Source organism: Mobula birostris, chromosome 7 (genome assembly GCF_030028105.1).
Source record: "Mobula birostris isolate sMobBir1 chromosome 7, sMobBir1.hap1, whole genome shotgun sequence".
Classification (NCBI taxonomy): domain Eukaryota; kingdom Metazoa; phylum Chordata; class Chondrichthyes; order Myliobatiformes; family Myliobatidae; genus Mobula; species Mobula birostris.
In genome coordinates, this window is record NC_092376.1 from 175,064,936 (window position 1) to 175,088,186 (window position 23,251).

At 45.9% G+C, this 23,251-nt stretch overlaps 1 protein-coding gene across 1 annotated transcript in view; it reads right to left on the minus strand.

Moving 5' to 3' along the window:
- Nucleotides 1-9,511: 9,511 nt before the first annotated feature.
- LOC140200588 (calcium/calmodulin-dependent protein kinase type II subunit alpha) overlaps nucleotides 9,512-23,251 on the minus strand; it is a 269,935-nt gene continuing 256,195 nt past the window's right edge. Inside the window, exons 14-18 of the mRNA XM_072264124.1 lie at nucleotides 19,069-19,117; nucleotides 16,326-16,401; nucleotides 16,145-16,239; nucleotides 14,058-14,286; nucleotides 9,512-12,049 (exon numbers count right to left, since the gene is read on the minus strand). Of these exons, the coding sequence (XP_072120225.1) occupies nucleotides 12,046-12,049; nucleotides 14,058-14,286; nucleotides 16,145-16,239; nucleotides 16,326-16,401; nucleotides 19,069-19,117 (453 nt within the window). The 3' untranslated portion in view covers nucleotides 9,512-12,045. The remainder of the gene's footprint in view (nucleotides 12,050-14,057; nucleotides 14,287-16,144; nucleotides 16,240-16,325; nucleotides 16,402-19,068; nucleotides 19,118-23,251) is intronic.

Genomic DNA, 23,251 nt, shown 5'->3' on the forward strand with positions numbered 1-23,251 from the left:
GCTGTGGACCTGATCTCAGATGTCCCTGACCCTGGCACCTGGGAGACAACAAACCTCCACGTCCACAGAATCTGCTTTCTGCTCCACTAATTATGGAATTCCCTCTCATTACTGCACTTCTCTCCCTCCTCTTCCTTTCCGAGACACAGAGCCAGTCACAGTGCCTGAGACCTGGTCGCTGCAGCTTCCCCCAGTAGCTCATCCCTCCTAACAGTACCTGAAGTGGTATGCTTATTATTGAAGGGGACAGCCACGGGAGTACTTGCCTATTCAACTTCCCTCTCCTGACAGTCACCTGGGTCCCTGCCTCCTGAGACTTTGGGGCAACTGCCTATCTAGTTTAGGGGTGGCTCCTGTCTATCACCTCCTCCGTGTCCTGGATGAACTGAAGGTCATCGAGCTGCAGTTCCAGTTCCTTTGGATGGCAGAGCAGACTTGACTAATGGACTAATTCTGCTCCGATGTCTTATGGTGTTGTGGTCTAAATATACCCAGTGACTGGCCTTCACAGCTCGTTTATTCCTCTCCTGACCTGCTGAGCTCCTCCAGCATTTTGAGGGAGTTGCTCAAGATTTCCGGCGTTGTTGATTTCTGGTGTTCGTGAATCTGTGGAATTCTCTGCCCAGGGAAGCAGTAGAGATTACTTCATTAAATTTACATATTTTAAGACACACTGAGATAGATTTTTGCATAGCAGGGGAATTAAGAGTTGTGGCAGGTTGGTGCAGCTGACATCAGCCACGTCCTTATTGACTGGTGGAACAGGCTCGACTGGCCAGCTGGCCATCTCTTCATCCTGGTCCTGATGTACTTATTGACTGGTGGAACAGGCTCAACGGGCTGGATGGCCAACTCCTGCTCCTCGTCTTCCTTTGAGCAGCAGCCTGTCAGAGTGCAGAATGAATTAGGAGAGGCAAATCAAGGTAATGCAGGGGTAAGTGGAGTGGCTGTCACCATGGCAGCCATTGCTGTAGCGAACAGTTAGAATGGGAGATTTTGAGGCTTCAGCAAGGAGAGGCTTCAGTCAGAAAAGTCAAAAAAACTGTTGGGGGTGTTGTGGATAGTGTGGAGGACTGTCAGAGGTTACAACGGGACGTTGATAGGATGCAAAACTGGGATGAGAAGTGGCAGATGGAGTTCAACCCGATAAGTGTGAAATGCTTCATTTTAGTAGGTCAAATATGATGGCAGAATGTAGTATTAGATTAGATTAGATTATGAGAACACACAGTCTTCGTTTATTGTCATTTAGAAATGCATACATGCATTAAGAAATGATACAATGTTTCTCCAGAGTGATATCACAGAAAACAGGACAAACCAAAGACTAAAACTGACAGAACCACATAATTATAACATATAGTTACAGCAGTGCAAAACAATACCATAATTTGATGAAGAACAAACCATGGGCACGGTAAATAAAGTCTCAAAAGTCCCCGAGTCGATCAACTCCCGAGTCCCTGATAGCAGGCGGCAAAAGGGAGAAACTCCCTGCCATAAACCTCCAGGCACCGTCAACTTACCAATGCCTTGGAAGCACGACTCTTGGCAGTGTGGAGGATCAGAGGGATCTTGGGGTCCAAGGCTACGCAGGTTGACTGTGTGGTTAAGAAGGCATACGGTGCATTGGCCTTCATCAATCATGGGATTGAGTTTAAGAGCTGAGAGGTAATGTTGCAGCTATATACGATCCTGGTCAGACCCCACTTGGAGTACCGTGCTCAGTTCTGGTCACCTCACTACAGGAAGGAAGTGGAAACTATAGAAAGGGTGCAGAGGAGATTTACAAGGATGTTGCCTGGATTGGGGAGCATGCCTTATGAAAACAGGTTGAGTGAACTCGGCCTTTTCCCCTTGGAGTAATGAAGGACTAGAGGTGACCTGATAGAGGTGTACAAGATAATGAGAAGCATCAATCATGTAGATAGTCAGAATCTTCTTCCCAGGGCTGAAATGTCTAGCACAAGAGGGCACAGTTTTAAGGTGCTTGGAAGTAGGTACAGAGGAGATAGAAACATACATACATAGAAAATAGGTGCAGGAGTAGGCCATTCGGCCCTTCGAGCCTGCACCGCCATTTATTATGATCATGGCTGATCATCCAACTCAGAACCCCGCCCCAGCCTTCCCTCCATACCCCCTGACCCCCGTAGCCACAAGGGCCATATCTAACTCCCTCTTAAGTATAGCCAATGAACTGGCCTCAACTGTTTCCTGTGGCAGAGAATTCCACAGATTCACCACTCTCTGTGTGAAGAAGTTTTTCCTAATCTCGGTCCTAAAAGGCTTCCCCTCTATCCTCAAGCTGTGGCCCCTCGTTCTGGACTTCCCCAACATCGGGAACAATCTTCCTGCATCTAGCCTGTCCAATCCCTTTAGGATCTTATACGTTTCAATCAGATCCCTCCTCAATCTTCTAAATTCCAACGAGTACAAGCCAGTTCATCCAGTCTTTCTTCATATGAAAGTCCTGCCATCCCAGGAATCAATCTGGTGAACCTTCTTTGTACTCCCTCTATGGCAAGGATGTCTTTCCTCAGATTAGGGGACCAAAGCTGCACACAATACTCCAGGTGTGGTCTCACCAAGGCCTTGTACAACTGCAGTAGTACCTCCCTGCTCCTGTACTCGAATCCTGTCGCTATAAATGCCAGCATACCATTCGCCTTTTTCACCGCCTGCTGTACCTGCATGCCCACTTTCAATGACTGGTGTATAATGACACCCAGGTCTCGTTGCACCTCCCCTTTTCCTAATCGGCCACCATTCAGATAAGAATCTGTTTCCCTATTTTTGCCACCGAAGTGGATAACTTCACATTTATCCACATTAAATTGCATCTGCCATGAATTTGCCCACTCACCCAACCTACCCAAGTCACCCTGCATCCTCTTAGCATCCTCCTCACAGCTAACACTGCCATCCAACTTCGTGTCATCCGCAAACTTGGAGATGCTGCATTTAATTCCCTCATCCAAGTCATTAATATATATTGTAAACAACTGGGGTCCCAGCACTGAGCCTTGCGGTACCCCACTAGTCACCGCCTGCCATTCTGAAAAGGTCCCGTTTATTCCCACTCTTTGCTTCCTGTCTGCTAACCAACTCTCCACCCACACCAATACCTTATCCGCAATACCGTGTGCTTTAAGTTTGCACACTAATCTCCTGTGTGAGACCTTGTCAAAAGCCTTTTGAAAATCCAAATATACCACATCCACTGGTTCTCCCCTATCCACTCTACTAGTTACATCCTCAAAAAATTCTATGAGATTCGTCAGACATGATTTTCCTTTCACAAATCCATGTTGACTTTGTCCAATCATTTCACCGCCTTCCAAATGTGCTGTTATCACATCCTTGATAACTGACTCCAGCAGTTTCCCCACCACCGACGTTAGGCTAACCGGTCTATAATTCCCCGGTTTCTCTCTCCCTCCTTTTTTAAAAAGTGGAGTTATATTAGCCACCCTCCAATCCTCAGGAACTAGTCCAGAATCTAACGAGTTTTGAAAAATTATCACTAATGCATCCACTATTTCTTGGGCTACTTCCTTAAGCACCCTGGGATGCAGACCATCTGGCCCTGGGGATTTATCTGCCTTCAATCCCTTCAATTTACCTAACACCTTTCCCTACTAACATGTATTTCGCTCAGTTCCTCCAACTCACTGGACCCTCTGTCCCCTACTATTTCTGGAAGATTATTTATGTCCTCCTTAGTGAAGACAGAACCAAAGTAATTATTCAATTGGTCTGCCATGTCCTTGCTCCCCATGATCAATTCACCTGTTTCTGTCTGCAGGGGATCTACATTTGTCTTTACCAGTCTTTTCCTTTTCACATATCTATAAAAGCTTTTACAGTCCATTTTTATGTTTCCTGCCAGTTTTCTCTCATAATCTTTTTTCCCCTTCCTAATTAAGCCCTTTGTCCTCCTCTGCTGAACTCTGAATTTCTCCCAGTCCTCAGGTGAGCCACTTTCTCTGGCTAATTTGTATGCTTCTTCTTTGGAATTGATACTATCCCTAATTCCTCTTGTCAGCCACGGGTGCACTACCTTCCTTGATTTATTCTTTTGCCAAACTGGGATGAACAATTGTTGTAGTTCATCCATGCAACCTTTAAATGCTTGCCATTGCATATCCACCGTCAATCCTTTAAGTGTCATTTGCCAGTCTATCTTAGCTAATTCACGTCTCATACCTTCAAAGTTACCCCTCTTTAAGTTCAGAACCTTTGTTTCTGAATTAACTATGTCACTCTCCATCTTAATGAAGAATTCCACCATATTATGGTCACTCTTACCCAAGGGGCCTCTCACGACAAGATCGCTAATTAATCCTTCCTCATTGCTCAAAACCCAGTCTAGAATAGCCTGCTCTCTGGTTGGTTCCTCGACATGTTGGTTCAAAAAACCATCCCGCATACATTCCAAGAAATCCTCTTCCTCAGCACCTTTACCAATTTGGTTCACCCAGTCTACATGTAGATTGAAGTCACCCATTATAACTGCTGTTCCTTTATTGCACACATTTCTAATTTCCTGTTTAATACCATCTCTGACCTCACTACTACTGTTAGGTGGCCTGTACACAACTCCCACCAGCGTCTTCTGCCCCTTAGTGTTACGCAGCTCTACCCATATCGATTCCACATCTTCCCGGCTTATGTCCTTCCTTTCTATTGCGTTAATCTCTTCTTTAACCAGCAACGCCACCCCACCTCCTCTTCCTTCATGTCTATCCCTCCTGAATATTGAATATCCCTGAATGTTGAGCTCCCATCCCTGGTCACCCTAGAGCCATGTCTCTGTGATCCCAACTATATCATAATCATTAATAACAATCTGCACTTTCAATTCATCCACCTTATTACGAATGCTCCTTGCATTGACACACAAAGCCTTCAGGTGCTCTTTTACAACTCTCTTAGTCCTTTTACAATTATGCTGAAAAGTGGCCCTCTTTAATGCTTGCCCTGGATTTGTCGGCCTGCCACTTTTACTTTTCTCCTTAGTACTTTTTGCTTCTACCCTCACTTTACACCCCTCTGTCTCTCTGCACTGGTTCCCATCCCCCTGTAGTGAACTAACCTCCTCATGCCTAGCCTCTTTAATTTGATTCCCACCCCCCAACCATTCTAGTTTAAAGTCACCTCAGTAGCCCCTGCTAATCTCCCTGCCAGGATATTGGTCCCCCTAGGATTCAGGTGCAACCCGTCCTTTTTGTACAGGTCACGCCTGCGCCAAAAGAGGTCCCAATGATCCAAAAACTTGAATCCCTGCCCCCTGCTCCAATCCCTCAGCCACGCATTTATCCTCCACCATGTCAGGGCAGGTTTTTTACGCAGAGAGTGGTGAGTGCATGGAATGGGCTGCTGGCGATGGTGGTGGAGGCAGATACAATAGGGTCTTTTAAGAGACTCCTGGATGGCTACATGGAGCTTAGGAAAATGGAGGGCTACAGGTAAAGTCTAGGTAGTTCTAAAGTTGGGACATGTTTGGCACAGCTTTGTGGGCCGAAGGGCCTGTATGGTGCTGTAGGTTTTCTATCTTTCTATGTTTCTACCCTTGTAAATCTTCTCTGCACTCTTTCCAGTTCAACCACATCTTTCTTATAAGAGAGTGATCAAAACTGTACACCAAGTGTGGCCTCACAAAAAGAATTAGGAGCTGTAAGGCATTGGCTTACTAGCTGTGACACTATGAACTTGGATTAGATCTTGCTTTGCTTACTTGCTGGAATGCAGAAGGAGGCTTTTTGGCCAATATTGTCTCTGCCAGCTCCCAACAGAGCAACCCCGTAAGTCTCATTTTCCTGCTTCTATCCCTTTCAGTGGGATTGGAGAAGCTCCAGAGGAGGCTCACGAGAATGATCCCAGGAATGAAAGGGATACTGCATGAAAACTGATTTCATGGCTCTGAGCCTCTACTCTCTGGAGTTTAGAAGAATGAGGGGAGATCTGATTTGCAGAAGAATCAGAATCAGGTTTATTATCACTGGCATGTGACGTGAAATTTGTTAACTTAGCAACGGCAGCAGTTCAATACAATATATAATATAGAAGGAAAAAATAAAATAAGAATAACTATATGACAAGATCGGGGGTGTAAGGACTGAAAAATGGCAGGTGGAATTTAATGTAGACAAGTGCAAGTTGTTGCACTTTGGGAGGACCAACCAGAGTGGGTCTTACCCAATGAGTGGTGGGGCACTGAGGAGTCTGGTAGAACAAAGGGACCTGGGAATACAGGTCCATAATTCATTGAAAATGGTGTCACAGGTAGATAGGCTCACAATGAAAGTTTTTGGCACATTGGCCTTCATAAAGTATTGAGTGCAGGGGATGGGATGTTATGTTGAGGTTTTATAAGGTGTTGGTGGGACCTAATCTGGAGTATCGTGTGCAGTTTTGGTCACCAACTACAGGAAAGAGGTAAGAGTACAGAGGAAATTTACAGAGATGTTGCTGGGTCTGGAGAACCTGAATTATAAAGAAACATTGGATAAATTTATCAGAATCAGGTTTATCATCACCGGCATGTGACGTGAAATTTGTTAACTTAGTAGCAGCAGTTCAATGCAATACATAATCTAGCAGAGAGACAAAATATAATAATAAAATAAAACATAATAATAAATAAACAAGTAAATCAATTACGTATATTGAACAGATTTTTTAAAATGTGCAAAAACAGAAATACTGTATTTTTTTTTAAGAAGTGAGGTAGTGTCCAAAGCTTCAATGTCCATTTAGGAATCGGATGGCAGAGGGGAAGAAGCTGTTCCTGAATCGCTGAGTGTGTGCCTTCAAGCTTCTGTACCTCCTACCTGATGGTAACAGTGAGAAAAGGGCATGCCCTGAGTGCTGGAGGTCCTAAATAATGGACGCTGCCTTTCTGAGACAGCGTCCTAGAATGTAGAAGATTGAGGGAAGATTTGATAGAGGTATACAGAATTATGAGGGGTATTGATAGGGTAAATACAAGACACAAGGAAATCTACAGATGCTGGAAATTCAAGCAACACACACAAAAAATGCTGGTGGTACACAGCAAGCCAGGCAGCATCTCTAGGAAGAGGTACAGTCGACGTTTTGGGCTGGGACCCTTCATCAGGACTAACTGAAAGAAGAGCTAGTAAGAGAGTTGAAAGTAGGAGGAGGAGGGGGAGATCCAAAATGATAGGAGAAGACAGGAGAGGAGGGGTGGATCTAAGAGCTGGGAAGTTGATTGGCAAAAGGGATACCAGACTGGAATGCTTGTGTGTGTTGGGTAAATACAAGCAGACTTTTTCCACTGAGGTTGGGTGGGACTACAACTGGAGGTTGTGGGTTAGGGTGAAAGGTGAGAATTTTAAGGGAAACATGAGGGGAAACCTTCACTCAGAGGGTGGTGAGAGTGTGGAACAAGTTGCCAGCGCAAGTGATGCATGCAAGCTTGATTACAATGTTAAGAGAAGTTTGGATAGGTACATGGATGGGAGGGTTATGGAGGCCTCTGGCCCTCGTGCAGTTCGCTGGGACTAAGCAGTTTAAATAGTTCAGCATGGACTAGAAGGGCCAGAAGGCCAGCTTGTATGCCATAGTTTTCTTTGATTTTATCTTATTAAAATCTAACAAATATGAAAGGCCTAGATCATGGGTTTCCAACCTGGGGTTCACAGACCCTTTGCTTAATGGTATTGGTCCCAGGCATAAAAAAAGGATGGGAACCCCTGGCCTAGATAGACTGGATAGGGAAAGGATATTTCCTATAGTGGGTGAGTCTAGGACCAAAGGACATAGCCTCAGAATTGAGGGAAGTCAATTTAGAATGGAGATAAAGAGGAAAGGTGGTGAATCTGTGGAATTCATTATCACAGATGGTTGTGGAGGCCAGTTCACTGGGTATGTTTAAGGCAGAGGCTGATAGGTCCTTGATTGGTCAGGATGTCAAAGGTTATGTGGAGAAGGCAGGAGAATGGGGTTGAGAGGGACAATAAATCAGCCATGTTGGAAGGGTGGAGCAGACTTGATGGGCCGAATGGTAAAACTCTCCTCCTGTGGTAAAGATGGCACTGATGAGACATGGTGTCACTTTACAGGCAGCAAACAAAATCACTAACGAGAGAAAATCTGCAGATGCTGGAAATCCGAGCAACACACACAAAATGCTGGAGGAACTCAGCAAGCCAGGCAGCATCTAGGAAAAGAGTACAGTCAATGTTTCAGGCTGAAACCCTTCAGCGGCGACTACTAACTATTCTATTAATTACCCTTTTCTGGACCATGATCACAGCCTGCAATATCCCTTATGAGCTGCTTGCATGACCTGGCATCTTTGTGATATTCTGAAGGCTTTGTCGAACTGGATTCTCGAGAATCCAGGTATGATAGTGGCAGCCATTGCTGTCGTAGACTTGTTTCCAGGTTGAAGCAGCAGGGCCTGAACCTGAGAGAGATATATGAACCAATGTTTGGTCACCGAATAAGCCAGATTAAGAAAGAACAAGTCGTTAAGAACAAGGGCGGTGGATGAACCAGTGTTCAGCTCACTACTTTGTGAGGTTTCACTCACCTCAGCACTGAACTGTCTCCGTGACTGTGACCTGCAGCCATTGTCACTCACCTCAGCAGTGAACTGTCTCCGTGACTGGGGCCTGCAGCCATTGTCACTCACCTCAGCACTGAACTGTCTCCGTGACTGTGACCTGCAGCCATTGTCACTCACCTCAGCACTGAACTGTCTCCGTGACTGTGACCTGCAGCCATTGTCACTCACCTCAGCACTGAACTGTCTCCGTGACTGTGACCTGCAGCCATTGTCACTCACCTCAGCACTGAACTGTCTCTGTGACTGGGGACTCACTTTTGGGGACACTGCAGTTTATATTCTTTGTGTTATTCATTACTTTTTTATTGTTTGCATGTTTTGTTCTTTTTCACACATTGGGTGCTTGTTGTGTAGGGTTTTTAATAATGGGTTCTATTGTGTTTCTTTGTGGCTGCTTGTAAGAAGATGAATCTCAAGGTTGTGTAGAGTATTCATACATACTTTGATAATCTTTAAGGAGCAATGCGTCAAAAGAGCGGCATCCATCATTACGGACCCCCATCACCCAGGACATGCCCTCTTCTCATGGCTATCATCAGGGAGGAGGTACAGGAGCCTGAAGACCCACACTCGACGATTCAGGAACTGCTTCTTCCCCTCCGCCATCAGATTTCTGAATGGACAGTGAACCCATGGACACTACCTCAATATATTTTGCACTCTTTATTTAATTTAATTATTTTATATATATATATATGTATACACTTACTGTAATTTACAGTTTTTATTATTAGGTATTGCAATATAGTTTTGCTGCAAAAACAGCAAATTTCACGATGTATCCTGGTGATATTAAACCTGATTCTGATTCTAAAAGTACTTTGAACTTTGTCTTTCCTGATTCAGGAGCAGACAGAGCATTAAATCTGCGTCTATTCCCTTTAATTTAATAAAGAAAAAATTGACACACTGTTCAAGACAAAGTGATAAAATCTCTTTATTCGCGAGACACCAATCAACGTATCCACAATCACCTTACGTTTGAGTCGTACCATATTTCAAAGATGCAAGCTTTGTGCAATTAATTTCTTCAGTGTCACAAGAGTTTACATTAAAGTCACTTACGAAAATGTCGAGGCATTGATTTGATTTACGATACAATACAGAGGTACAAAAGCAGCTGTCTGCAGTGCACAGAGCCCAATGCATAGGCCTGGTGAGCTAACACAAGCACTAAAAAATGGTGCGTGAGCTGTCTTTTTCTTGGGCAGAAGCAAGCAAAAAATGATGAGGTGGGAATGTTTCTCCTAAAGTGGTTAAAAAAAAAGAACAGCAAATAACCCATCTGTACTCCCTCCCTCAGCAAAGCACGGCATTCCTGACTGAATGGGAGGCAAGGCTCTTGTGTAACAAAGTGGCCTCCTCGTGTTCCTGTACCACAAGCTCAAGGGCAAAATGACCTCACAGTTCAACAGAAGAAGGGAACGAGAAGACTTTGAATCTTTACAGTTACATTCGTTGATCGCCGGGGCGGGGGTTACCCCAGGCAGTGTGCAGAACAAGAAGCTGACTGTTTGGGGTTGAGGGACAGACTGGTTTCAATGGGATCGTCTGTTTAGCACTTTGGGATTGTAGCTAAGGGTTAAGGAACTGGTTGCTAAGGGCCATGGGATGGTTGCTATTGGTCAAGGATCTGGTTGCTAAGGGGTACGAGACTGATTGCTTCGGATCAATTCGTGGTTGCTAATGGTCAGGGGACTGGTTACTTGCGGCTATGGAATGGATGCTAAAGGTCAAGATGTTGGTTACTAAGGGCTGTGTAACTAACTGCATGGGATTGTAGCTAAGGGTCAAGGGACTAGCTGCTAAGGGCCTTGGAATGGTTGCGTTGGTCTGGTTGCTAAGGGATATGAGACGGATCATGAGATGGTTCTAAGGATCGAGTCACTGGTTGGTGAGGGCCATGAGACTGGTTGCTAAGAGCCATGGATGGTTGCTAATGGTCAAGGGTCTGGTTGCTAAGGGCTACAAAACTTGGGCCCTCTCCCTAGAGTAGTGGAGAAGAACATTTGTACATGCCAGAAAAGATATTGGGAGCAGGTACAACAGGAACCCTCACAAGAGATACCGGTATTGTCTGCCTGTAGTGCACTCTGTACCTGTAGCACTTTATTCTGCATTCTGTTGCTGTTTTACCTCAATGTACTGATGCAATGAAATGATCTGTACAGATGTCATGCAAAACCTTGGTACAGGTGGCAATTTACCAAAAAGCAGTAGGGCCCTGGGAAACAGGGTCAAAGAGTTGGTGCGCCTTCCTCTTGTCCTCTGATATTGAGCAACCAGTGGGGGGGGTGGTGTGAGGGTGAGAGTTAATAGGGAAGTCCGTTGTCCATGTGGGGGTGGGTGTGTTCTGGAGTGGAATGGAAACTCCTCTTCCCTGAAAGAGGCCAATTTGCCAGAGCTGCTGAAGCCTAGTTGCCTTTGGATGGCGCATCTTGCAATGAACAAGGTTAAACCAGGTCCTAGTTCCTTGCCTGTTCTCCAAAAACACTGAACTGACACCAATTTAAATTGGCAACACTTGATTCCCAATACAGTCAGGGCCCACAGCAGGGTCAAACTGTGAGGAGACTGAAACTTGGCTCTGGACATCCCCTGGAGAGGGGAAGAGGGGATACTCAGCCCTGTTTCTTTGGGGTGGGGGGAGAGGCATGTCAAACTGATGTCAGAACCATCAGAGGAAGCTCATTTGGAAGATCTACAATTTGCAAATGTACAAACTGCATTGAAAATCATCGCTCTCCAAGTAAAAGTGAGGACTTGCAAGGATTGCAAGGGAGCCCTCCTTTATGAAACTGGAAACCAATTCCCGTTTCCCTCCTGAGACCTTGGACTGATCTCCAGAAAGCAAGTGCTTTCAGCCGTTTCAGTCGCGGGTGAGGTGTGAAGGAAGGGATCGGGAAAAGGTCCAATCCCAGGAAACGTCGGTTGAATCCCTCAGTGTTACTAACTGATGCTGCCTTATTGAGATGATAGGTCTTTCATCCTGTGTATTCTCTACGACTGAACTCTAGAAAACATTAATTCCCCCTTCCCAAGTCAATGCTTGAATTGCAAAGGCTAGAGTTAATTTTTGCACCTAGCATTATAGATTAAAAACATGCATCTCAGGCAAGTCATAAAATCATCACTGGATTATCACAATTTAAAAATACACTTCCACTGTAAACAGATTTGAATGATAGGTATCACTGTAAACATGCCTTTACGACAAATATTGCCTTTCAGGGTACAAAAAAGGATGGTGTGATATGAAATTCATCACTCTCTCTGCTAAACGCGGGGTTGCGAGAGAGGGGACTCGTCCCACTCAGCTGTGATTCCACCAAGCAATCCACCCCTCCCCCAGGGGAAGCAAGAGTCCAGCGGGGAGGTGACAGGGAGATATCGTACTGGCGTGCAGGTCAGTCACGGATAGCAGCATGAGACGGGGTGGCGATGTTTCAGCTGGGGGAGAGAAAATAAGAGAGAGGGATGGGGAGAGAGAGATGGGGGAGAGAGAGATGGGAGAGAGAGAGATGGGGAGAAAGTGATGGGGGAGAGAGATGGAGAATAGAGAGATAGGGGAGTGAGATGGGGAGAGAGAGATGGGGAGAGAGTGATGGGGAGACAAATGGAGAGAGAGATGGGAAAAGAGAGGTGGGGAGAGAGAAATGGGGAGAGAGAGATGGGGAGAGAGAGAGATGGGGAGAAAGTGATGGGGGAGAGAGATGGAGAATAGAGAGATAGGGGAGTTAGATGGGGAGAGAAATAGGGTGAGAGAGAGATGGGGAATACAGAGATGGAGGAGAGAGAAATAGGGTGAGAGAGAGATGGGGAGAGAGATAGAGGAAAGAGAGGTGGGGAGACAGATGCAGACAGAGATGGGAAAAGAGAGGTGGGGGAGAGAGTTGGTAGGGGAGAGAGAGATGGGGAAGGGTGGGGGGAGAGAGAGAGAGAGAGAGAGGGAGAATGAATGAGTACAAACCATAAAACATTTGCATTGCCCCCCCCCACCCCACCACCACCGTCTGCTCTTGAGAACCTCTCAGGGCACAGGAAGCTCCCACGACGTTCAGCTGAAGGTCCCTCACCACTGTTGCATTTATTCAGCCCTTCATTTTAAAAGAAGGCGATGTCCCACACCCTATTACACCAGACTGAGCTGGTTGGTGTTTAGAAGGGTTTTGAATATGAGGTGAGAGCATGGGTCCATGGGAACGGGGAATGATCTGATTTGGGGATGAGGTAGAGATTGGAACCAGAGGGCACATGTTTAAGGTGAGAGAGGAGAGATTTAATTGGAACCTGAGGGGCAACTTCTTCAGTGTGAATGTACCTGCCTCAACGACTTCCTCTGGTCAGTGTATGGAGAGAGCTGTCAGAGGTCAGTGTACAGGACGAGGTGCTAGTGGTCAGTGTATGGAGAGAGCTGCCAGAGGTCAGTGTACGGGATGAGCTGTCAGAGGTCAGTGTACGGGATGAGTTGTCAGAGGTCAGTGTATGAGTTGAGCTGTCAGAGGTCACTGTACGGGACCAGTTGCCAGAGGTCAGTGTACAGGACGAGCTGTCAGAGGTCAGTGTATGGAATGAGCTGTCAGCGGACAGTGTATGGGATGAGCTGTCAGTGGACAGTGTATGGGGTTAGCTGTCAGAGGTCAGTGTACGGGATGAGCTGTCAGTGGACAGTGTATGGGGTTAGCTGTCAGAGGTCAGTGTACGGGATGAGTTGTCAGAGGACAGTGTATGGGGTTAGCTGCCAGAGGTCAGTGTATGGGGTTAGCTGTCAGAGGTCAGTGTACGGGATGAGTTGTCAGAGGACAGTGTATGGGGTTAGCTGCCAGAGGTCAGTGTATGGGGTTAGCTGTCAGAGGTCAGTGTACAGGATGAGCTGTCAGGGGACAGTGTATGGGGTTAGCTGCCAGAGGTCAGTGTATGGGGTTAGCTGTCAGAGGCCAGTGTACGGGATGAGCTATCAGAGGTCAGTGTATGAGTTGAGCTGTCAGTGGTCAGTGTTTGGGACGAGCTGCCAGAGGAAGTGGTTAAGGCAGGTACATTAACAATTGAAAGGAATTTGGACAGGTAGATGAATTGGAAAAATTTAGAGCAGGGGTTCCCAATTTTTTTCATGCCATGGACCCCTACCATTACTGAGGGGTCTGTGAGAATCCCTGGAGAAATATGGACCAAATGAGGGTCACTGGGACTGGGATTCTTGTTCAGCACAAACAGGCTGGGTTGGATTTGCCTGTTTCTTCGTACTGTAATACGTTGCAGGGATCCATGTGGTGTCAGGGTGATGGGAGACTGGTGTGCTTGTCAATAATTCACCAGACATCGCTGCCTACCCACCGACATTGCCCCAGGACCATCAACAAACCACAGCGAGCAGACCCCACCCAGATGGGATAGGGATTGAGGAGATCCCTGATTCTGTGACCGTCTCTGCCCCACACCGACGAGCTTTAACCCTTACTAAGCCAGAGCGGACGAAGCTCCAGATCGATGGAAATGGACGATCTGCCATTTGCCGTCGCGGCGGTGCCAGATGCGGGTCTCCTCGGACTGTGCGGTGCGGGGGATACCGTTGCCGTCGATGTACTGGGTGATGCGGATGTAGGCGATGCAGGCGGCCTCCTCCCCGATCAGGTGGATGTGGGGGTTCAAGATGGTGGTGTGGATCGGCTTGTTGTTCTTGCACCAGACTGTCGGGGGAACGGAAGAACTGTCAGCACTGAGACTCGGCCCTCGCCATTAGACACCGGAGCAGAACGAGGCCATTCAGCCCATAGGGTCTGCTCCCCCTTTCCCTTACAGTGCATTCATTACCCCTCTCTGATTTATTACCAAACAAACATCAGCTTCCTGAACCAACTTCATTCACCACAACGGTGAACTGAGTCCTACAGACTCACTTTCAAAGACTCTACAAGGGATCAGTATTATTTATTGACTATTTTGTATTATTTGTACAATGTCTTCTTTTTCACAAAAGTTGCTTGTTGTTCTTTATGCACAGTCTTTCATTAATTCTATTGCACAACTCCAATTTTTGTGTGAATGCCTGCAAGGAAATGAACTTCAGGGTTGTGTATGGTGACCTATACAGTACTGTGCAAAAGTCTTAGGCACGTATATACAGCTAAGGTGCCTAAGACTTCTGCACAGTACTGTAGTAATTTTATGTATCGTACTGTACTGCTGCCACAATAAAAATAAATTTCATGACATATGTGAGTGATGATAAACCTGATTCTGATATGGGTCTCTATTGTGGATTGGGAGTGGGAAGGGGGCAGGGAGAGGGGAATCATGGTTGGGAAAAAGGGGAAGGGAGAGCGGAGGGAGCAGGAAGCCCCAGAGAGACATTCGGTAATAATCAATAAACCATTTGTGTCCCAGGGCTGGGAGAGTCTGCACACACACCACCCACCCCCTGCCCCTGGTGTCCTTCTCTGCCACCTGTCCCACACCCCTCTCGCAGTACTCTCACCAGATTTACAAACTCGGTCTCTTCTCCGCATTGACAAATACAGTACTGTGGAAAATTCTCAGGCATCCTAACTATCCAAGCTTCCAAAGATATTTGCACAGTGCTGTATGTATGGATAATAAATTTAGTTTGAACTTTACAACCCCGATCCCATTCCCCTGCCTTCTCCCCGTAACCTCTGACACCCTGACTAATCAAGAACCAAACAACCTCCACTTTAAGTGTACTCAATGACTTGGCCTCCACAGCCGTCTGTGGCAGTGAATTCCACAGATTCACCAGCCTCTGGTTAATGCTAGAGGATCTCAGCAGCATAGGCTGCATCTATGGAGAGGAGTGAATGGTCACCACTCAGTTTGAGACCCTTTGTCAGGACTGCTGTGCCCCTGTTAGTGTGACACTGTCACAGTGCCAGTGACCCAGGCCACTGTCTGTAAGGAGTTTGTACGTTCTCCCCATGACCGTGTAGGTTTGCTCCGGGTGCTCCAGTTTCCTCCCACATGCCAACAATGCATGGGTTAGTAGGTTAATTGGTCACAGGGTATAATTGGGCAACGTGACCTCTTTTGGCCTGTCACTGTGGTGTATCTCTCAATAAATGTATTTCAGGTGAGAGGGGGAAAGTTTAAAGGAGATATGCGGGCTTCCTGTAATGGGCTGCCAGGGGTCGGACATGATGGAGGTGTTTGAGAGGCTGTTAGACTGACACAAGAATAAGTGGGGAATGGTGGTGGGGGGGGCTCCACAGTAGCACAGCCGTTAGCGCGACGCTATTACGGCTCGGGTGGAAGAGTTCAGAGTTCAACTCCAGCATCCCCTAAAAGGAGTTTGTACGTCCTCCCTGTGGGATATGTGGGTTTCTTCCGGGTGCTCTGGTTTCCTCTGACGGTCCAAAGACTTACTGGTTAGGCGGTTAATTGGTCTTTGCAAATTGTCCTGTGATGAGGCAATCAGGGTTGCTGGGCCCAAGAAGTCTATCCTAAATAAACACCAGGTTCAGATAAACAGAGACCCCGAGCTGAAGGGGCTCTCCTGTGATAAATTGTTCTATGTTCTAAATAAATGCTTACGATTCTCGAAGTAGAATCTATGAAAATCGAGTCCCTCCACCAAGTTTCCCAGTGCCTCGGGTTCAAACGCAGTCACCCCAGGGTCACACATTTTCCTGCAAGGCAGCAAAGGCGATGATTATTCTCAGAGCAAACATCTCAACACATAACATTGAATACACAGACTGGAAAAGCAACTCACGTGTAGGCCTCGAAATCTCCATTGCTGATTGCTTCGATCAGCTGTTCGGTGGCTTTGATGATCTCCTGTTTGCGGACTGGAGGCGGCAGAAGGAGGAGACGAGGTCAGGCGTCTGAGTGGTTAGTGCAATCATTTTACAGCGCCAGCATGCAGGGTTCGATTCCCGCCGTGGTCTGAAAGGAGTTTGTACGTTCGCCCCATGACTGTGTGGGTTTCCTCTGGGTGCTCCCATTCCCTCCCACATTCCAGAGATGTACGGTTAGGGTTAATATGTTGTGGACGTGCTGCGCTGGCACCAGAAGCATGGGGCACTTGCGGGCTGCCCCCAGCACATCCTCGGACAGTGATGGTCGTTGACACCAATGACACATTTCCCTGCGTGCCTCGATGTTTTGTGAGCATATCTGATGAGGATAGGCTGAGATGTGGCTTCTCTCTCTGGAGTGAAGGAGGATGAGACGTGACTTGTTTAAGACGACAAGAGGCATAGATTGAGTGGACAGCCAGAGACTTTAACCCCTGAGCAGAAACAGAGAATATGCCAGGGCATAATTTTTAAGTTGATTGGAGGAAAGTAAAGGGGAGATGTCAGGTTTTCACAGAGAGTGGCGGGTATGTGGAACACCCTGCCAGGGGTAGTGATAGAGGCAGGTACACTTGAGACAATAAAGAGATTTTTAAATATGTACATGGATGATAGAAAAATGGAGGGCTGTGTGGAAGGGAAGGGTTAGATTGATCTTAGAGTAGGTTAAAAAGTAGGCACAGCATTGTGGGCCGAAGGGCCTGTACCAGAGTGTTGGAGTCAGCGAACATTACAGTACAGAAACAGGCCCTTCAGGCTATCTAGTCTGTGCCGAACCATTAACCTGACTGGTCCCAGTTACCTGGACACCACTACAGCCCTCCATAACCATAAGACACAGGAGCAGAATTAGGCCGTCTGGCCCAACAAGTCTGCTTCGCTGTTCAATCATGGCTGATCCTTTTTTCTATCTCCTCCTCAACCCCAGCTCCCGGCCTTCTCCCCATAACCTTTGATGCCATGTCCAATCAAGAAGCTATCAATCTCTGCCTTAAATATATCCAGTCACCTGGCCTCCACAGCTGCCTGTGGCAACAAATTCCACAAATTCACCACCCTTTGGCTGAAGAAATTTCTCTGCATCTCTGTTTTGAAAGGGTGCCCCTCTATTCTGAGGCTGTGCCCTCTTGTCCTAGACTCCCCCACCATGGGAAACATCCCTTCCCCATCTACTCTGTCTAGGCCTTTCAACATTTGAAAGGTTTCAATGAGATCCCTCCTCATCCTTCTGAATTCCAGCGAGTACAGACCCAGAGCCATTAAACGTTCCTTTCATTCCCGGAATCATCCTTGTGAACCTCCTCTGGACCCTCTCCAATGCCAGCACATCTTTTCTTAGATGAGGAGACCAAAACTGTTCACAATACTCAAAGTGAGGCCTCACCAGTGCCTTATAAAGCTTCAGCATCACATCCCAGCTCTTGTATTCTAGACCTCTTGAAATAAATGTAAACATGGCATTTGTCTTCCTCACCACTGGCTCAACCTGCAAGTTAACCTTCAGGGTCTTCTGCACAATGACTCCCAAGTCCCTTTGCATCTCAGATTCCTGGATTTTCTCCCTGTTTAGAAAATAGTCCGCACATTTATTACTATTACCAAAGTGTATTACAATGCATTTTCCAACATTGTATTTCATTTGCCACTTTCTTGCCCATTCTCCTAATCTAAGTCCTGCATCCTACCTGTTTCCTCAACACTACCTGCCCTTCCACCAATCTTTGTATCATCTGCAAGCTTGGCAACAAAGCCATCGATTCCATCATCTTAATCATTTATATACAGCATAAAAAGAAGTGGTCCCAACACCGACCCCTGCGGAACACCATTAGTCACTGGCAGCCAACCAGAAAAGGATCCTTCTATTCCCACTCACTGCCTCCTACCAATCAGCCAATGCTCTAACCACGTTAGTAACTTTGTCATCTATATGCCATGACAGTCTTCCTCATTGTCCACTATACGTCCAGTCTTGGTGTCATCCGCATATTTGCTGATCCGTTTTACCACATTAACTGTACTGGTTGTACTATTCTACTGTATGTGTATGCTCTATGTTCTGACCTTCCAGTTACTTTTACACATGATCCCTTCATAGACTCCCACAACACAGAAACAGACCCTTTGGCCCATCCAGTCTGTTCCAACCATCACCACCCCTTTACACTAATGCCGTTTTTATTTTCCCACTGTCCTGTCGATTCCACCCCTCACTCAAACACATTGGGATGCAATCTACAGTGGCTGATTTATCCACCAACCCTTGTGATGAGAGAGGACACGAGAGCAGCATATGGTCAATGCTGGAGTCTGGGATAGCACCCAGGTCTCTGGAGTTAACGAAAATTAATGAATTGGGAGAATGAGCAAAGAAGCGGCAGGTGGAAAACGGTGTAGGGAAACATATGGTCATGCACTTTGGTAGAAGGAATAAAGACATAGACAATTTTCTAAATGGGGCGAAAATTCAAACATCTGAGATGCAAAGGGAGTCTTCATGCAGGATTCGCTAAAGGTTAACTTGCTGGTTGAGCCGGGGTAGGGAAGGCAAATACATCTTTTATGGAGGAGACTTCATGAACTGCCCTTCATGTACAGGGTGTGTCATTGGTCTTGAGCTGGTCATAACCTAATGCACCCTCCCTCTGCAAATCTCACCTCTGGTGTCCTCATCTTCAATTGTAGTGTTGGTACTCTCCAAGGACTCCTGCATAAAAGCAGAAACAAAATTAACTAGGGGGTTCTTCAGCTCTTAGATTAGAATGTTTAATTGTCATTTTTGTTGCAGTTTAACAATGAATCATCTGTTTGTATTTTACACAAGTTTAATATGCCTCTAGTGGCCATACAAAGTATAGTACCGGAAAGCTCTGCAGTGGTTCTCTGTTCTGTATTAAGTGCTTTCTCATTGGTTAACTTGGTACTGCAGAATTGAATAAGTGCTTTCTAATTGGTTAATTTTTATCTATAGATTTGAGTGGCACTTTTCTTATCTCTGAAGTATAAAAATAGTTGTTCTGTTAGGTGTTATCTTTGTTCCTTTGTATCTCTCAATGAGTAAATCTACTGTATATCACCATTCTGTTCCTGTTCTCTTTGTTCTATCAACTTTTAATAAAATGAACATGAAGCAACTTCTTCCAAAGGAGCCTTCGATCAAAAACATCAGAAAGCAACGGGATTAAATATTGTTGCACAGGGGTCGGTGTTGGGACCGCTGCTCTTCACGTTATATGTCAATGACGTGGATGACAAAATTGATGCCAATGACTGAATCCGTGAGTCCACTGCAGGTTGCAGGACTGTAGCGTGCATGAGTGGCTGGGTAGGAGAGGGGCTGAACGGGGCTTGTCTTGTTGCTTGTTGTGTTCTGTGTTGTTCTGCTGAACATCGTGGGCATGTTATGTGGCACCGGAATGTGTGGCGACACTTGTGGGCTGCCCCCAGCACATTCATAGGTTGTGTTGGTTAATAATGCAAATGACATATTTCACTGTCCATTTCAATAGACATGTGACAGATTAATGAAGCTGAATCTGATGGTTTTGTGGCCAGGTTTGCAGACAATATGAAAAAAGGTGGTGTTGAGTAAACACAGTGGCTGTAGGAAGACTTAGAGCTGGAGATTGGGCAAAGAGTGGCAGATGGAATATAGTGCAGGGAAGTGAAAGGTCATGCACTTTGGTAGAAGGGAAAAGGTGTAGGCTATTTTCTAAATGGGCAGAAAATTCAAAAATCAGAGATGAAAAGGGACTTGAGAGTCCTTGTAAAGGATTTGCTAAAGACTAACTTGTGGGTTGAGACTGTGGTAAGGAAGACAAATGCAATGTTAGCATTCATTTTAAGAGGACTGGAATATAACAGAGGCTTTTGGAAAGAAATGGATCCATCAGACAGAAGCAGCATGGATTCAGCAAAGGCAGGTCCTGTCTGACAAGCTTACTGGAGTTCTTTGAGGATATAACAAGCACAGTGGATAGAGGGGAGCAGATGGACGTTGTTTACTTGGAATTCCAGAAGGCGTTCGATAAGGTGCCGCATAAAAGACTTATCCATAAGATAAGGATGCATAGAGTTGGAGGTGATGTATTAGCATGGATAGAGGATTGGTTAACCAATAGAAAGCAAAGGGTTGAGATACATGAGTGTTACTCTGGTTGGCAATCAGTGGTGAGTGGTGTGTTGCAGGGGTCAGTGCTGGGCCCACAACTATTCACGATATACATTAACGATCTGGAAGTGGGGACTGAGTGTAGTGTATCTAAGTTTGCTGATGACAGTAAATTGAGTGGAAAAGCAAATTGTGCAGAAGATACGAAGAGTCTGCAGAGAGATATAGATAGGTAGGCGAATGGACAAGGGTCTGGCAGATGGAGTACAGTATTGGTAAATGTGAGGTCTTCCACTTTGCAAGGAAAATTGAAAGAGCTGATTATTATTTAAATAGTAAAAATTGCAGCGTGCTGCTGTGCAGAGGGACTTGGGAGTGCTTGTGCAAGAATCACAAAAGGTTAGTTTGCAGGTGTAGCAGGCTATCAAGAAGGCAAATGGAATGTTGGCCTTCATTGCTAGACGGATTGAATTTAAGAGCAGGAAGCTTATGCTGCAACTGTACAGGGTACTGGTGAGGCCGCACCTGGAGTTCTGGTCTCCTTACTTGAGGAAGAATATACTGGCTTTGGAGGCAGTGAAGAGGAGGTTCATCAGATTGATTTGAGAGATGAGGGGTTCAGACTACGAGGAGAGATTGAGTCGCCTGGGTCTGTACTCACTGGAACTCAGAAGAATGAGAGGAGATCTTATAGACGCATATAAAATTATGAAAGGGATAGATAAAAGATAAAGTTGTTTCCACTGGTAGGTGAAACTAGAACTAGGGCACATAGCCTCAAGATTCGGGGGAGTAGATTTAGGACGGAGATGAGGAGGAACTGCTTTTCCCAGAGAGTGGTGAATCTGTGGAATTCTCTGCCCAATGAAGCAGTGGAGGCTACCTCAGTAAATATATTTAAGATAAGGTTGGACAGATTTTTTGTATAGTAGGGGAATTAAGGGTTATGGGGAAAAGGCAGGTAGGTGGAGATGTGTCCATGGCCAGATCAGCCATGGACTCATTGAATAGCAGTCTTATAAGAACAAGGATGTGATGTTGAGGTTTTATAAGGCACTGTAAGACTGCACTTGGAGTATTGTGAACAGTTGGAGAAGAGGTTCACAAGAATTATCCCGGCAATGAAATGGTTAACATATAAGGAGCGTTTATGAAGTTTAGAAGAATGAGGGGATCTTATTGAAACCTAGTGAATATTGAAAGAGTAGATTCTGAGAGGATATTTCTTATAATGGGGAGTCTAAGACCAGAGGACACAGCCTCAGAATAGAGGGACATCTATTTAGAACAGAAATAAGGAGGAATTTCTTTTGCCAAAAGGTAGTGAGTCTCTGGAATTCATTGCCACAGATGCCTGAGGTGGCCAAGTCATTGCGTATATTTAAGGCAGAGGTTGACAGGTTCTTAATTAGTCAGGGTGTCTAAGGTTACAGGGAGAAGACACGAAGACTTCTCCCCTTTCCCATTCCTGATGAAGGGTCTTGGACTGAAACATTGACAACTTTCCACAGAGGCTGCTCGACCTGCTGAGTTTCTCCCATTTTGTGTGCGTTGCTTTGGATTTCCAGCATCTGCAGATTTCCTTGTGTTTGAGAGGGATAATAAATCAGCCATGATGGAGTGGCGGAGAAGAATCGATGTGCCGACTGGCCCAATTCTGCTCCTATGTCTTATGGTCTACCCACTCTGCGTTTTCTCTGTAATGGTAACTGTTTTCTGCATTTTGTTGTTTACACACCAACGCCAGCGCATTCCAGAGACTCTGCAGTAAGACTGGGTGATGGTCAGGGCTGTTTCCAGGAAACACTTATCTCCATGTGGGAGTTAAGTTTTTGACTTTAACTTGGTAAATATAACAATTATAAACTATTAAATGCCTTGGGATTGGTAAACTGGTTTCTTCTTGTCACATGCACTGAGATCCAGGGAAGAGACTGTTTTGCAAGCTGTCCATACAGATGGATTCATTGGAGCGGTGTTTTGAGGTAGAACAAGGTAAAACAGGGTGTCACGGTGTAACACTATTAATTGCCAAAAAACAGCTTTCAATTCCCACCACTGTCCTGTGACCGCGTGAGTTTTCTCTGGGTGCTCTGGTTTCCTCCCACAGTCCAAAGGCACACAGGTTAGTAGGGTAATTGGTCATTGGGTGGACTGGAAGGACCAGTTACCCTGCCATGTCTCTAAATAACATAAAATATATAAAATAACAGAATGCAGAACAAAGTGTTACAGTTACAGAGAAAGTGCAGTGCAGGCAGACAATCAGGTGTGACATCACAACGAGGTAGATTGTGAGGACAAGAGTTCATCTTATTGTACTAGGGGGCTGTTCAATAGATAGATAAGAGCAGGGTAGAAGCTGTCCTTGATCCTGGTGGGACGTGCTTTCAGACTTCCGTATCTTCTGCCTGATGGGAGAGGGGAGAAGAGAGAACGTCTGGGTAGGTGGGGTTTTTGATTATGCTGGCTGCTTTACTGAGACAGCGGGAAGTGTAGACAGAGTCCATGGAGGGGGAGCTGCTTCCTGTGATGGGCTGGGAAAAGAAGAGCCCTCTGTGGATGGAGTGTGTTCATCTGCTGATGATCTTCTGGTTGTCGTTTACATTACCAGCGTCATGTCACTCGTGAATTTACCCATAGTCTGTCCTACATTTCAGACTGTGTGTGACCCAACGGTGATTGATCCCTGTACAACTGCTACTCACAGACAATGGGTCAGAATAGACT